The 12,163-nt window shown below is 41.9% G+C and overlaps 1 protein-coding gene across 1 annotated transcript; it reads left to right on the top strand.

Moving 5' to 3' along the window:
• The first annotated feature begins 2,593 nt into the window (after positions 1-2,593).
• Positions 2,594-9,629, top strand: cmtm7 (CKLF-like MARVEL transmembrane domain containing 7). The gene is made up of 5 exons (XM_066645048.1): positions 2,594-2,853; positions 3,452-3,628; positions 4,931-5,029; positions 5,364-5,445; positions 6,508-9,629. The coding sequence occupies exons 1-5, from the start codon at positions 2,731-2,733 to the stop codon at positions 6,519-6,521; spliced, it is 495 nt and encodes a 164-aa protein (XP_066501145.1). The 5' UTR covers positions 2,594-2,730; the 3' UTR covers positions 6,522-9,629.
• The last annotated feature ends 2,534 nt before the right edge of the window (positions 9,630-12,163 follow it).

Here is a 12,163-nt window from a genome sequence, read left to right as displayed (position 1 = left end):
GAAAAAGTGAATAGTGAAATAATGTCATAATTAAGAAAAAATAAGTATTACAGAGGGGGCAGCACGGTAGTGTTGCAGTCACTCAGCTCCAGGGGCCTGGAGGTTGTGGGTTCGAATCCCACTCCGGGTGACTGTCTGTGAGGAGTGTGGTGTGTTCTCTCTGTGTCTGTGTTTCCTCCGGGTGCTCCGGTTTCCTCCCACAGTCCAAAAACACACGTTAGTAGATGGATTGGCAAGTAAGTGTCTGTAGGTGTGAGTGTGTGAGTGAGTGTGTGTGTTGCCCTGTGAAGGACTGGCACCCCCTCCAGGGTGTATTCCCGCCTTGCGCCCAGTGATTCCAGGTAGGCTCTGGACCCACCGCGACCCTGAACGGGATAAGCGGTTACAGATAATGAATGAATGAATGAATGAATTATTGAAGAGGTTTTTTTTGGACCTTGCATTTTTTTTAAACAATTAGCTTTAATTATCCTGCATTTGAACACTAACCTCTGACTCTGTTCATCAGCTCAACACACTCAGAGGAGAACACTACCAGCTAATGCCTCTACATCAGCAAACATAAGCCCAGATGTTTTAGCATCATGCTAAGTGACAGGAAGAAGGAGGACCACTCTGCACACCTATAGAGAGAGGGAGGATAGTTATGACTTCTTAAACTATTGATGGCTTTGACTACGGATGGCTGGGGCATCACTGAGTATTAACGTACCAACCGAAAGTGCATATTCACTATTGTGAAAGTTATCATGGATGATGTTATTCTGCTCTGTAATAGTGTTTGCATTTTGTAATCTCACTTCTCCCAAACGCTACACTGTTTTTTCCTGTTTGTATTAAAATGACTCTCACCCTGAAGTGTTATTTACGCCATAGCCATGACAACAACTAACACACAGGAAGTGTGTATTTTTCTGCAGGTCTACAATGTGTGGGGGCTGTGAATCAAATAAAGCTCTAGCGCTAGTTCAGGATCATGCTAATACCAAGAGTTATTTGTAACAGATATGAATGGGATTTTGGAAAATGTGTGGTGACCCGCAAAATCCAATAACCGTATGCTAACGTAAAGCCAACACAAATTAACGTTATACTTAATAGTTTGGTATTTTTTTAAAAGTGTTTAGAACTAGCATTAAAAACTGCAGTGTGTAAACTTTTGTGGTTCCCCTCCCACACCCCTCCCTTCCCAAATTGCCACTTCAATGTAAAGACATCACACACACTCTCTACACCCAGATTTTGGTTTGTACCTTTTTGACCAGTGTAAAAATCGGGTGGGTCAACATGCACGCATTGCACTGCAGTATAAATACATACAAAACTACACAACACCAAAGCATTTATTATTGCTTTCCAAAGTCTATTCATCCCTTTGTAGGAACCTGCCACTGAAACAGCAGATGTCCATGTCTGCAGCATTTGTGTGTGTTGAATTGTGCACTGCATCTGCATTCTTCAGCCATGCAGAGAGGAATTTTAGAAGAATGTGGACAGAGACACAGCCAAAGGTCGAGTGTCTGTGAGCTCAGCTGTCTAATTACACCTAGCACAGATTTTTTTTTTAGCATACGCTATAGGATTCCTCTTTAGTAACGACCACCACTGAAGCTGAGGAGTGACCGGTCACAACATATGGACCAGTCATTGGCTCTATCTGTAAATCCAAACTAGGGTCCAAAATAAAGACACAAGCATGCAGACTTTTATTCTTTTATTTACAGGTCTACATGCTTGTTTACCTTATCTAAACTGATATTAGTGACCACTTCAACTGTGAACAACCCTAACTCGCTATTCTCTGGAATGGAGCACACCCAACCCCCAAAGAAAAGTTAATAGGCTGATATTTTCCATCATTATTATCATCATCATCACATATTAATCTCTTTAGACTGCTGGAGGTCACAGCTGGAGAAACAAAAGTCCTTAAGCTTCTCTGTAATCAACCACTTCACACCAAAACACTCCATAATTAGACCATTAATTAATATGTTTCTCAACTTTAAACCATGGATTACATATTCATCTTAAATCAACAGACTCGAAACGCTTGAGAAGTTTCTAGAATGTCGCATCGCCACTGCTTAATTGTGCTGTTATTATGCTTTTTATTTAAGTGGCTGTTATTTAAGGCGCTGCGAAAGTGCTCTACATCATCTCCCGCCTTTTTTTTTTTCTTATTCACAACCGTTTTACGGCAAGCCACGCCCCCTGCGCTGTGATTGGCTTTGTGTTCATTTACTCATACTCAACGCGCAGGGTTAACTTTGCTATATTATATTTATATTTAAATAAATATATTTATATATGTTATAGGAAATATTCAGTTTAGTTTTGTTGGTGTTTTGACATCTTAATAGCTGTATTAATTATTTTTAAACTTTTTTAAAATATACATATCATTTATTTCATCTGTGCTTTTAATAACGGTTTCTTCACATTTTTGTTTTTGATTATTATGGGATAAATTTAAGTATTTGTTTTATATTTTCCACAGATTGTTATTATTTTATTATTTTATTTATTGTTATTATTATTATTATCTAGATATTAATATCTGTTATTATCAGTTAGCAAGTGTAGCTTTTCCGAATGCGGGTGTGGAAAAAAACTAGCCCCGCCCCGCCCCACTCGGCCCACACCCAATGTGAGGCTCCACTGCTGTGGACGGTACGCAGACAGAGGCGGAAAACTGTGGTGGAATAGTGGCTTTTTACCGAGAATAAAATGTCTCAAACGGTAGTAACCACCAGAACCACGACGACAACCACATCAACGTCAACTGGAGGAAGCTTTCTCAATCTCGGCTACGTTCGGACGTACCCCGGGCTCCTGAAAATAGCTCAAGTGGTGAGAAAATGGAGAGTAAACTGCTGTTTACTGCGTGTAAATGTGTTCATTTTATCGGTTAAACTTTTTTAATCCTTACACAAACGGCACGTGACGACTAGGAGAGTTTACTGTTTCTTCCTACACAAATATTAATCCTTCAGAATTTAATTCTGAACTCGATATATCCATATCTTCGAAGACATGTGTCAGTATTGTAAGTTATTGCTTAATTAAGGGCTTTCACTAGTCCTCATGCCCGTCCAATAACTGTGGAACAAGATGGAGTTTCCAAACGAAACACTAGTTCAGTAGAGCACTTTGGCTGCCTTCAAATCCACACAGCAGTGTTGCAACATCAACAGTAAAATATTAACAGTTTCCGTGACTCACACCTGTGGGAATTTTCACACACTCCCTCACACTCCAAAACCTGTGAAACCACTCCTGTAAGATGTGTGTTTGGATTGTGGGAGGAAACTGAGGTGGTCCCACCCAGGACCCCGAGACCCTGCTGCTGTGTGACAGCTCCAAAACAGGCCCTTGTTTAGTCCCAGGTAATATATATATATCAGTAAACACGATGACACTTCTGACTCCTCGTTGTGTTTGTGAACAGATCACTCTCCTCATCGCCTTCCTGTGTGTGCACTGTGCTCCCGGATGGACAAACGTCTCAGCCTTCCGTTATTTTGAAGTGGTCACACTGTGGTTCTTCTTTGCTTTCCTCATCTTCTTCTTTATGTACATCCTCCAGCTGCAGAGCAGACTTCCCTGCATCAACTGGACACTGACGGTTAGTGGAAATGGATCCATGAGTTATGTAGTAACAGGCAGTAATGGCGTTATGTTCATTTCTCGTAGGTTAATTACTGAGTAATTTAAGCACCAACCATAAATCGAAAGGTCACTGATGTGGAGGATTTTTCCCGAGGTTTAGTTATAAAATATTAGAGGTACAACAAACTGAGAATGAAAGAAGCCTTAAAAAATGGGGAAACAATTAATCTGTTTGACCACCTCTGGCCGAAGCACTCGGTTGAGTTTGAGGAAAGTCAGAAATGAGCCAGTGAGCTCTAACCCAAACACAGACCACACGGACTCAGGAGAGCATCGATTTTCTGTTCGTTTTTGTAATTTACTGTGACGCTTTAAGGCTATTTTTTTGTATAACTGTTTACGTTTGCTGTTTTTATGCACACAGTACAAATTCTGGTCTTTAGTTTTGTGGTAGATTTTTTTTCTTACATTCATTCATTCATTATCTGTAACCCTTATCCAGTTCAGGGTCGCGGTGGGTCCAGAGCCTACCTGGAATCATTGGGCACAAGGTGGGAATACACCCTGGAGGGGGCGCCAGTCCTTCACAGGGCAACACACACTAAAACATTCACTCACACACTCACACCTACGGATACTTTTGAGTCGCCAATCCACCTACCAACGTGTGATTTTGGAGTGTGAGAGGAAACTGGAGCACCAGGAGGAAACCCATACAGACACAGGGAGAACACACCGCACTCCTCATAGTCACCCGGAGGAAACCCACGCAGACACGGAGAACACACCACACTCCTCACAGACAGTCACCCGGAGGAAACCCACACAGACACAGGGAGAACACACCGCACTCCTCACAGACAGTCACCCGGAGGAAACCCACACAGACACAGGGAGAACACACTGCACTCCTCACAAACAGTCACCCGGAGGAAACCCACGCAGACACAGGGAGAACACACCACACTCCTTACAGACAGTCACCCGGAGGAAACCCACACAGACACAGGGAGTACACACCACGCTCCTCACAGTCACCCGGAGGGGGAGAGGTCCCTGGAGCTGTGTGACTGCGACCCCCACCTGCTGCACCACCGTGTCGCCCTTTTTCTTACATTTTATATTTATATATTTCTACGTTACCATTTAATTTGTTGCAATATTCTGTTTTTAAAATTAATAAAATGCTTTAATCATCCCGGTGGTGTTTATGATCCAGAACTAAATATTCAACATCAGCACTGACCTCACTGATGCTCTTGTGCTGAATGCAATCAAATCACAGCAATGTATCTCTATCTTTATGTGTGTCCTGTAGGAGTTTCTGCACTACATCTTGGGCACCGTCCTGGTCTTTATCGCCTCTGTAGTCGCCGCTGTGGAAGGGCGTGGTGTCTCGGCTCTCGTCGCCGGATCTGTGAGTAATCACAGGAGCAGTCGTTTTGGTTTTAGATTTGATTTATCTGCTATTAAAAGGAGCCATAAGTCATTTTTACCACCAAAGAGTTGCCACAGTTTATAATTTGTAATGTTTAATATAAAGTGGTTTTGCCATCTTTAAATGAACCTCTTTATGTCCCAATTCGTGGGACCCTCAACATGCATTGTAAATGTAATGGCTGTTTTATCAGGTGAAGCAGAATGTCTGGAGAAACTGACTGATTGCTCTTTTAATGCTTTTGTTTGTGGTCTATAAACTAACACAGAAGCAAGAGTCCAGATTCTATGAGCTGTTTTTTTTTTATCTGCAGGCTTTTGGGTTTATTGCGACGATTTTTCTAGCGATCAGCTTATGGACGTCATACAAAGTCACATGTGGCTCGCAGCCGACCAGTGAGTGATCTTTTCTTTTCTTATTTTAACAGAAAACAGCTTTTGAAAAGCCATGTCCAACAATGTTGTTCAGCTGAGTGTGGACTTTGTTTAAAGCTCTTTTCTTTTGGTTTTGTTGAGCTCTATAAAGAAATATGCATTTTTTACTGTGGTCAAGATGAAGATCTCTATTCTGAGATGTTTGGAAAGTGAAATTGTTTCTCCACTCATTGTCCATTTGATCATTTCCACTTCTACTCCAACTTCTCGTCCTTCATCAGTGGACACAGGATGCACAGGATGCTGCGTGGGTTTCCTCCGGGTGACTGTCTGTGAGGAGTGTGGTGTGTTCTCTCTGTGTCTGCGTGGGTTTCCTCCGGGTAACTGTCTGTGAGGAGTGTGGTGTGTTCTCCCTGTGTCTGCGTGGGTTTCCTCCGGGTAACTGTCTGTGAGGAGTGTGGTGTGTTCTCCCTGTGTCTGCGTGGGTGTGAGGAGTGTGGTGTGTTCTCTCTGTGTCTGCGTGGGTTTCCTCCGGGTGCTCCAGTTTCCTCCCACAGTCCAAAAAATAAAAAAACCACACGTTGGTAGGTGGATTGGCGACTCAAAAGTGTCCGTAGGTGTGAGTGTGTGAGTGAATGTGTGTGTGTGTGTTGCCCTGACTGTTGCCCCCTCCAGGGTGTATTCCCGCCTTGCGCCCAACGATTCCATTAGACCCACCGCGACCCTGAACTGGGTAAGCGTTACAGATAATGAATGAATGAATGAATGAATGAACTATTCTCAGTCCAGCAGTGCCTCTCCAGCAGCACTGCTGTGTCTGATCCAGTTGTACCACCACAACCACGTCAGTTGTAACAGATAGACCCCAGCCAGTAATTGTATGTAGAACTACAGAGTGAACAGAGTAGACAGTGGAGTTCATCAGACGGACAATGAGTGCAGAAACATCATTTCAGTGTTGTGACTGAACAGTGTAGATTCCGAGCACTGTTTACGTGTATTTTCCGAAGATAATATGAGCTAGTTCACTGACTTTAACTCTACAATCAGAGGTTAGATCATCTGTTCTTTTCTGTGTTGCAGGTGCATCTGTGTAAATGAATCCAGCCGAAAGTTTTAAGATGGAAAGGGTTTTTCCAGCAGCTGGGTCAAGTACCTCAAGTGTTCATATTTTAACCATCTGCTAAAAGCTGCACTCAGTTTGAACTGTGTTACTCCTTAAAGCAATGTCTCTGCTATAAATTCTGCCTCTTTTTCTCAGCCTAGGCATGTAGCCAAAGAGCTGAGATATGTTTTATGTCTGAATTTTGCTTCTAGGGATTTAGCGCTAGGCCTACGGTGTGAACATAGCTAACGAGTAATTAATACTCCACCAGTTAGAGTCTTTAAAGGAGCGATCTGTAATTTGTACCTCCTAAAAAGAGATTATTTTTACATACATTTCCTCACATGATGAAGAATTATCACGGAAAATACCTTTAAAAATGTTTAGTAGAGAATCTCTGATTCACTCAGGGCAGCTAGGTGTCAGTATTATACCGTATTATCAGTTCCAAAACATGAAGAACTGACTGAAGAAAATGACTGATGGTCGCTTTAAGCAGTAACGTATTTCGCAGGGAAAAGTGTTGTTTATTGCTGCTTTAAGGCGGAGTTTACCAAAGAGTGAAGGTGAAGAAGGTGCTGTAGCTCTGGTTTGGATATTTTTTATATGATAAATTAATATGGGGCCATTATTATACATTTCTATAAAGAACTGTTTACATTTATTTATTAAGAGAATGGGATAGTTTAGTTGAAATTTAAAATCTGCTCGTGTAGACTCTCAACTTAAATCAGCGCCGCCTTAAGAGTGAAACACTGCATTATTATTATTTTAGCGTTTCATTTAACGTTTTACTTTCTTTGCCCCTGACCTCCTCTGTCCGTGAAGCATCGTCATAATCTCTCTACCTTCCTTTTCCTGTTTCTACTCTCACATCCTCTTTTATTTTCCTTCTCTCTCTCTCTCTCTCTCTCTCTGCATTTTGCTCTCCTCTGACATTCTCTTTCTGTCTTCCTCTCATCAATCTCATTTGATTATCTCTCTCTCTGCCTCCGCACACACACACTCTATAATATAAAATGCAAAATTTATATATAAATATAAATATTCACTCTTGATTCTTGTCTCTTTTCTCTCTCTCTCTCTCTCTCTCTCTCTCTCTCTCTCTCTCCCATGCTTGTTATATCAATACCCTCCATTCTGGTTTGTTTTGCTGAATTGTTGATTATTGCTGACTATAAAACACAATTCAAACTTGGCTTTGTGTGTGTTGTATTTGTTTTTTCCCGCATTTGACATTAGTTTAAAATTTCCAGTATACAGATACTAGACCCATTCTACGTAAAATAAACTTGTATTCAGTGTTCAAAAACAATTTGATTCTCCGTCTCATTTGAAGAGATTGCAGCTTCATTTTCTGTTTAAAGGAGTGTAATGTTGGCACTTAGTGGGGTTTTTTTTACAGAGGAAGGGGAAACTGATGTAATCCAGGAAGGATAAAGGAGGGAATCTGCAGAAGGATTTCAGCTAAAATCGCTAATAGTTTAGCTAATGAAAGAAAGCTAGCGGGCTATGGTTAGCATGCTAGCACATATCTGACAGGTTTCCTACTGTTTTAGCCATATTAGCGCCGCAAGCTAAAGCTAACAGAAGAAGTGATAAACTGAGTAAAATGTGATTAATAGTGGATAACTCCCTGTGCCTAGAGAAATATGCAGTGGTCTTTCTGTGGTATTGCTAAAACACAGGAAGTAGCATGTACTTGTTGAATTTAAATATGATAAATCGTCTAGAAATCTCTCTCTCTCTCTCTGTGTGTGTATAAATGTTTTCACAATATATGCATATAGCCTTCACATGCTTTACATGTAAGTTTACATAGTCTCTTACTTTTATGTAAGTAAAATGATACAAAGCAAACAAGATATTATTATGTAGTCATTCACCTAGTTTGAATACTAATTAAATTATCTCCAGCGATTCTTTGTCACTATATGAAACAGCCATTATACGGACACCGATTGGCCTGGAGGTGTCAAAGGCTCTAAACCCATTTTAAATATGGCTGCCTCTGGGGTGACCCACCGTATGTAGCATAAATGAGTTAATTCTAGGACTCTCATGTGAGTTGCACTTAAAAGAAAAAGTATATTTAACAAGTTATATACTAACTTTCATAAATACTCTTTGCTGGTTTTGGTTACTGTATGTTAAATCGTATTTACATACATCTTTTTTTTTTGCTGCAGTCATTACCCCGAGTATCAGTTCAGCTGCTGGAGGATGGGTGTAGGATCCCAGACAGCTGTGTGAATGTATAATGAAGTCTAAATGCAGAGAGAAGGCAAAGTGGAAGAAGGGAGCGGTGGCCTGAGCTGCTTTTTGGACTTAAGTGGAAAGACAGACCCAGAAATGGAAGCATCACTCACTTTAAACACCTCCCTCTGGCATTTACTGTTTACTTTACGGAGGCCTGGCCTTTCTGCCACTGTATGAAAGAGGCTTTAAAGGCTTTGGGCACCAATAGTATAAGGACAGAGGCTAATGTAGAGTTATGTTCATGATCTTTTAGCACTGTCGCTCTAAACCTAATGATAACCTGTAATTGCACAATCTTCATCACCTCCACTGTTTGCTTTACCAAGTCACAGCTTCCTGTAGCTGCATTAAGGAAGATTCAGTGGCTTTATATTTAAAGCTGATTGGGGCAGACATCATCACCTTTTTTAGTGACAGCTTCCTTTTGCTTTTAGCTTAATGGGTTTAATGGACATAATGGGCTTTTGAAGTAAACAGGAAGCTCATGGTTGTGTTTGGAAGGATCTGGCAGATGAAGGGAAACTGATTTGGAGCAGTGCCGGAGAGAGAGAACAGAATGTATCCTGTGTGTTTTCCTGGAAGTGAATGTACTTATTATTATTATTAATATTATTATTATTATTATGCTGTACATTTCACTACCTAAATACCGTTCATAAAATGCTCAGGCTGTCTATATCAGTACAGTTTATACATGTATAAAAATACAATATAACACTTATGGTCTGTAAAGTGCTATTTGTATTCAAGCCTCGGGTAAATACTGCATGTACATTTATGGCGATTTGGCGCCATCCTGTGGCCTTATTTCACACAGTAGGTTATGTGTATTTGTGTCAAATCCCTCAGATATTCATTATTTACTACTGTTCTTAATGGAATAAATTACATCTTAATAAACAATACTGAGATAATCATCATGTTCAATAGGATTTTTATCTAAATTATTTTCAGTTGAAAATATCAATCAACTTATTGTAGTGTGTGGAGGTCTAGTCTTAGGATAGTCTTTTATTAACCCACAGAGGGAAATTTGCATTGTTACAGCAGCAGAGTATTAAAAAATAAATAAGTAAAGTAAACAAAATGGCGGCATGGTGGCGCAGCAGGTAGTGTCGAAGTCACACAGCTCCAGGAACCTGGAGGTTGTGGGTTCGATTCCTGCTCCGGGTGATTGTCTGTGAGGAATGTGGTGTTTTCTCCCTGTGTCTGCGTGGGATTCCTCCGGGTGACTGTGAGGAGTGTGGTGTGTTCTCCCTGTGTCCGCGTGGGTTTCCTCCGGGTGACTGTGAGGAGTGTGGTGTGTTCTCCCTGTGTCTGTGTGGGTTTCCTCCGGGTGACTGTGAGGAGTGTGGTGTGTTCTCTCTGTGTCTGCGTGGGTTTCCTCTGGGTGACTGTCTGTGAGGAGTGTGGTGTGTTCTCCCTGTGTCCGCGTGGGTTTCCTCCGGGTGACTGTGAGGAGTGTGGTGTGTTCTCCCTGTGTCCGCGTGGGTTTCCTCCGGGTGACTGTCTGTGAGGAGTGTGGTGTGTTCTCTCTGTGTCTGCGTGGGTTTCCTCCGGGTGACTGTCTGTGAGGAGTGTGGTGTGTTCTCCCTGTGTCCGCGTGGGTTTCCCCCGGGTGACTGTCTGTGGGGAGTGTGGTGTGTTCTCTCTGTGTCTGCGTGGGTTTCCTCCGGGTGACTGTCTGTGAGGAGTGTGGTGTGTTCTCCCTGTGTCCGCGTGGGTTTCTTCCGGGTGACTGTGAGGAGTGTGGTGTGTTCTCCCTGTGTCCGCATGGGTTTCCTCCGGGTGACTGTCTGTGAGGAGTGTGGTGTGTTCTCTCTGTGTCTGCGTGGGTTTCCTCCGGGTGACTGTCTGTGAGGAGTGTGGTGTGTTCTCTCTGTGTCTGCGTGGGTTTCCTCCGGGTGACTGTCTGTGAGGAGTGTGGTGTGTTCTCTCTGTGTCCGCGTGGGTTTCCTCCGGGTGACTGTCTGTGAGGAGTTGGTGTGTTCTCCCTGTGTCCGCGTGGGTTTCCTCCGGGTGACTCTCTGTGAGGAGTGTGGTGTATTCTCTGTGTCTGCGTGGGTTTCCTCCGGGTGCTCCGGTTTCCTCCCACAGTCCAAAAACACACGTTGGTAGGTGGATTGGAGACTCAAAAGTGTCCGTAGGTGTGAGTGTGTGAGTGAATGTGTGTGTGTGTGTGTGTTGCCCTGTGAAGGACTGGCGCCCCCTCCAGGGTGTATTCCCGCCTTGCGCCCAATGATTCCAGGTAGGTTCTGGACCCACCGCGACCCTGAACTGGATAAGGGTTACAGACAATAAATGAATGAAAAAGTAAACAAAAAGCAATAAGTCTTTAACCCTTCTCTAAATGTTCAGTTCTGTGCAAACATCTGTAGGCTCTGTACCCTGAACTGGATCAACACTTACAGACAATGAATTCATTTCTTTATTTACAGAGGACATACATCTGCACATTTAAAGACTGCATAGTGCATTAAAAATAAATATAATCCTTTGAAATTAAAATGGGAAACATTTTTTCTAACATATTAAACTCTTAAGCTTTTCCTACTTTATCCTTTTTTTAGTGGATTAATTATCGTATATTTAATCTCCTCATGAATAATGAATAACTTGTACTAAATGATCATTTGGACTAGAAATTAAATATGAGTTCTATGTTGTTTCCACACTGTGGCGGTGCACTGCTCTGAGGCCATGGGCTCCTGGGTTTGAACATGCTTTGGGTCACTGTCTCTGTGGAGTTCGGAGTGTACATGCACTTATTCACCAACAGATGGCGTCATTCCCCGTGAGTTTATGTTTGTAAGCAAACAGAATTATTCTTGATTCCTAGACACTGCTACCGTTTTCCTCAGCGGCAGATTTCTGCTTCTTTAGAAAGTGCTGGAGCTATGAGGCTAATGTTGCTAACAAACACTAGAACTGAACAGTCACCGAAATAACCGTCGTAAAATACACAGCCATAAACTTTTCTCAAACCACATACAGATCCTAATTAAGGGAGAAAAGAGGTTGCTGTGTTTCGGGAGGCTGTGTGACTCTGAAGTGTTAAACTAACACACCAGTGTAAACGAACTGAGGTGACTTTCTTTCCTCTGCACTGTTAACACTTTACAGCAGGCCCAAGCACTCCAGCCTCTGAGAGGGAACACTTGGAGAGAGCAGGGAGTTCCAGTTTGAACTTAAATATGTAAATAAGGTCAGAATTTTAATTTTATTAAAATGTAAAAACAACTTATTTCTCCTTTAAGCTAAATTATTGTATGTTCTAAATCTTGTGTTTATGTTTACGAGAGGCAAATATTATAGACGTCTACATAATGTACTTAGTATTTGTTAAGTATTTTATACTTGAGTCTCCAGGACAAA

This window comes from Hoplias malabaricus, chromosome 1, assembly GCF_029633855.1.
Source record: "Hoplias malabaricus isolate fHopMal1 chromosome 1, fHopMal1.hap1, whole genome shotgun sequence".
Classification (NCBI taxonomy): domain Eukaryota; kingdom Metazoa; phylum Chordata; class Actinopteri; order Characiformes; family Erythrinidae; genus Hoplias; species Hoplias malabaricus.
This window is presented reverse-complemented; position numbering and strand designations above follow the sequence as displayed.

What these genes read in the sequence shown, in the direction of transcription:
- cmtm7 (XM_066645048.1), top strand. Translation starts at nt 2,731, where the DNA reads ATGTCTCAAACGGTAGTAACCACCAGAACCACGACGACAACCACATCA. An exon ending in GCATCAACTGGACACTGACG is followed by an intron (nt 3,629 to 4,930) that starts GTTAGTGGAAAT and finishes TGTGTCCTGTAG; the next exon opens with GAGTTTCTGCACTACATCTT. An exon ending in CGGCTCTCGTCGCCGGATCT is followed by an intron (nt 5,030 to 5,363) that starts GTGAGTAATCAC and finishes TTTTATCTGCAG; the next exon opens with GCTTTTGGGTTTATTGCGAC.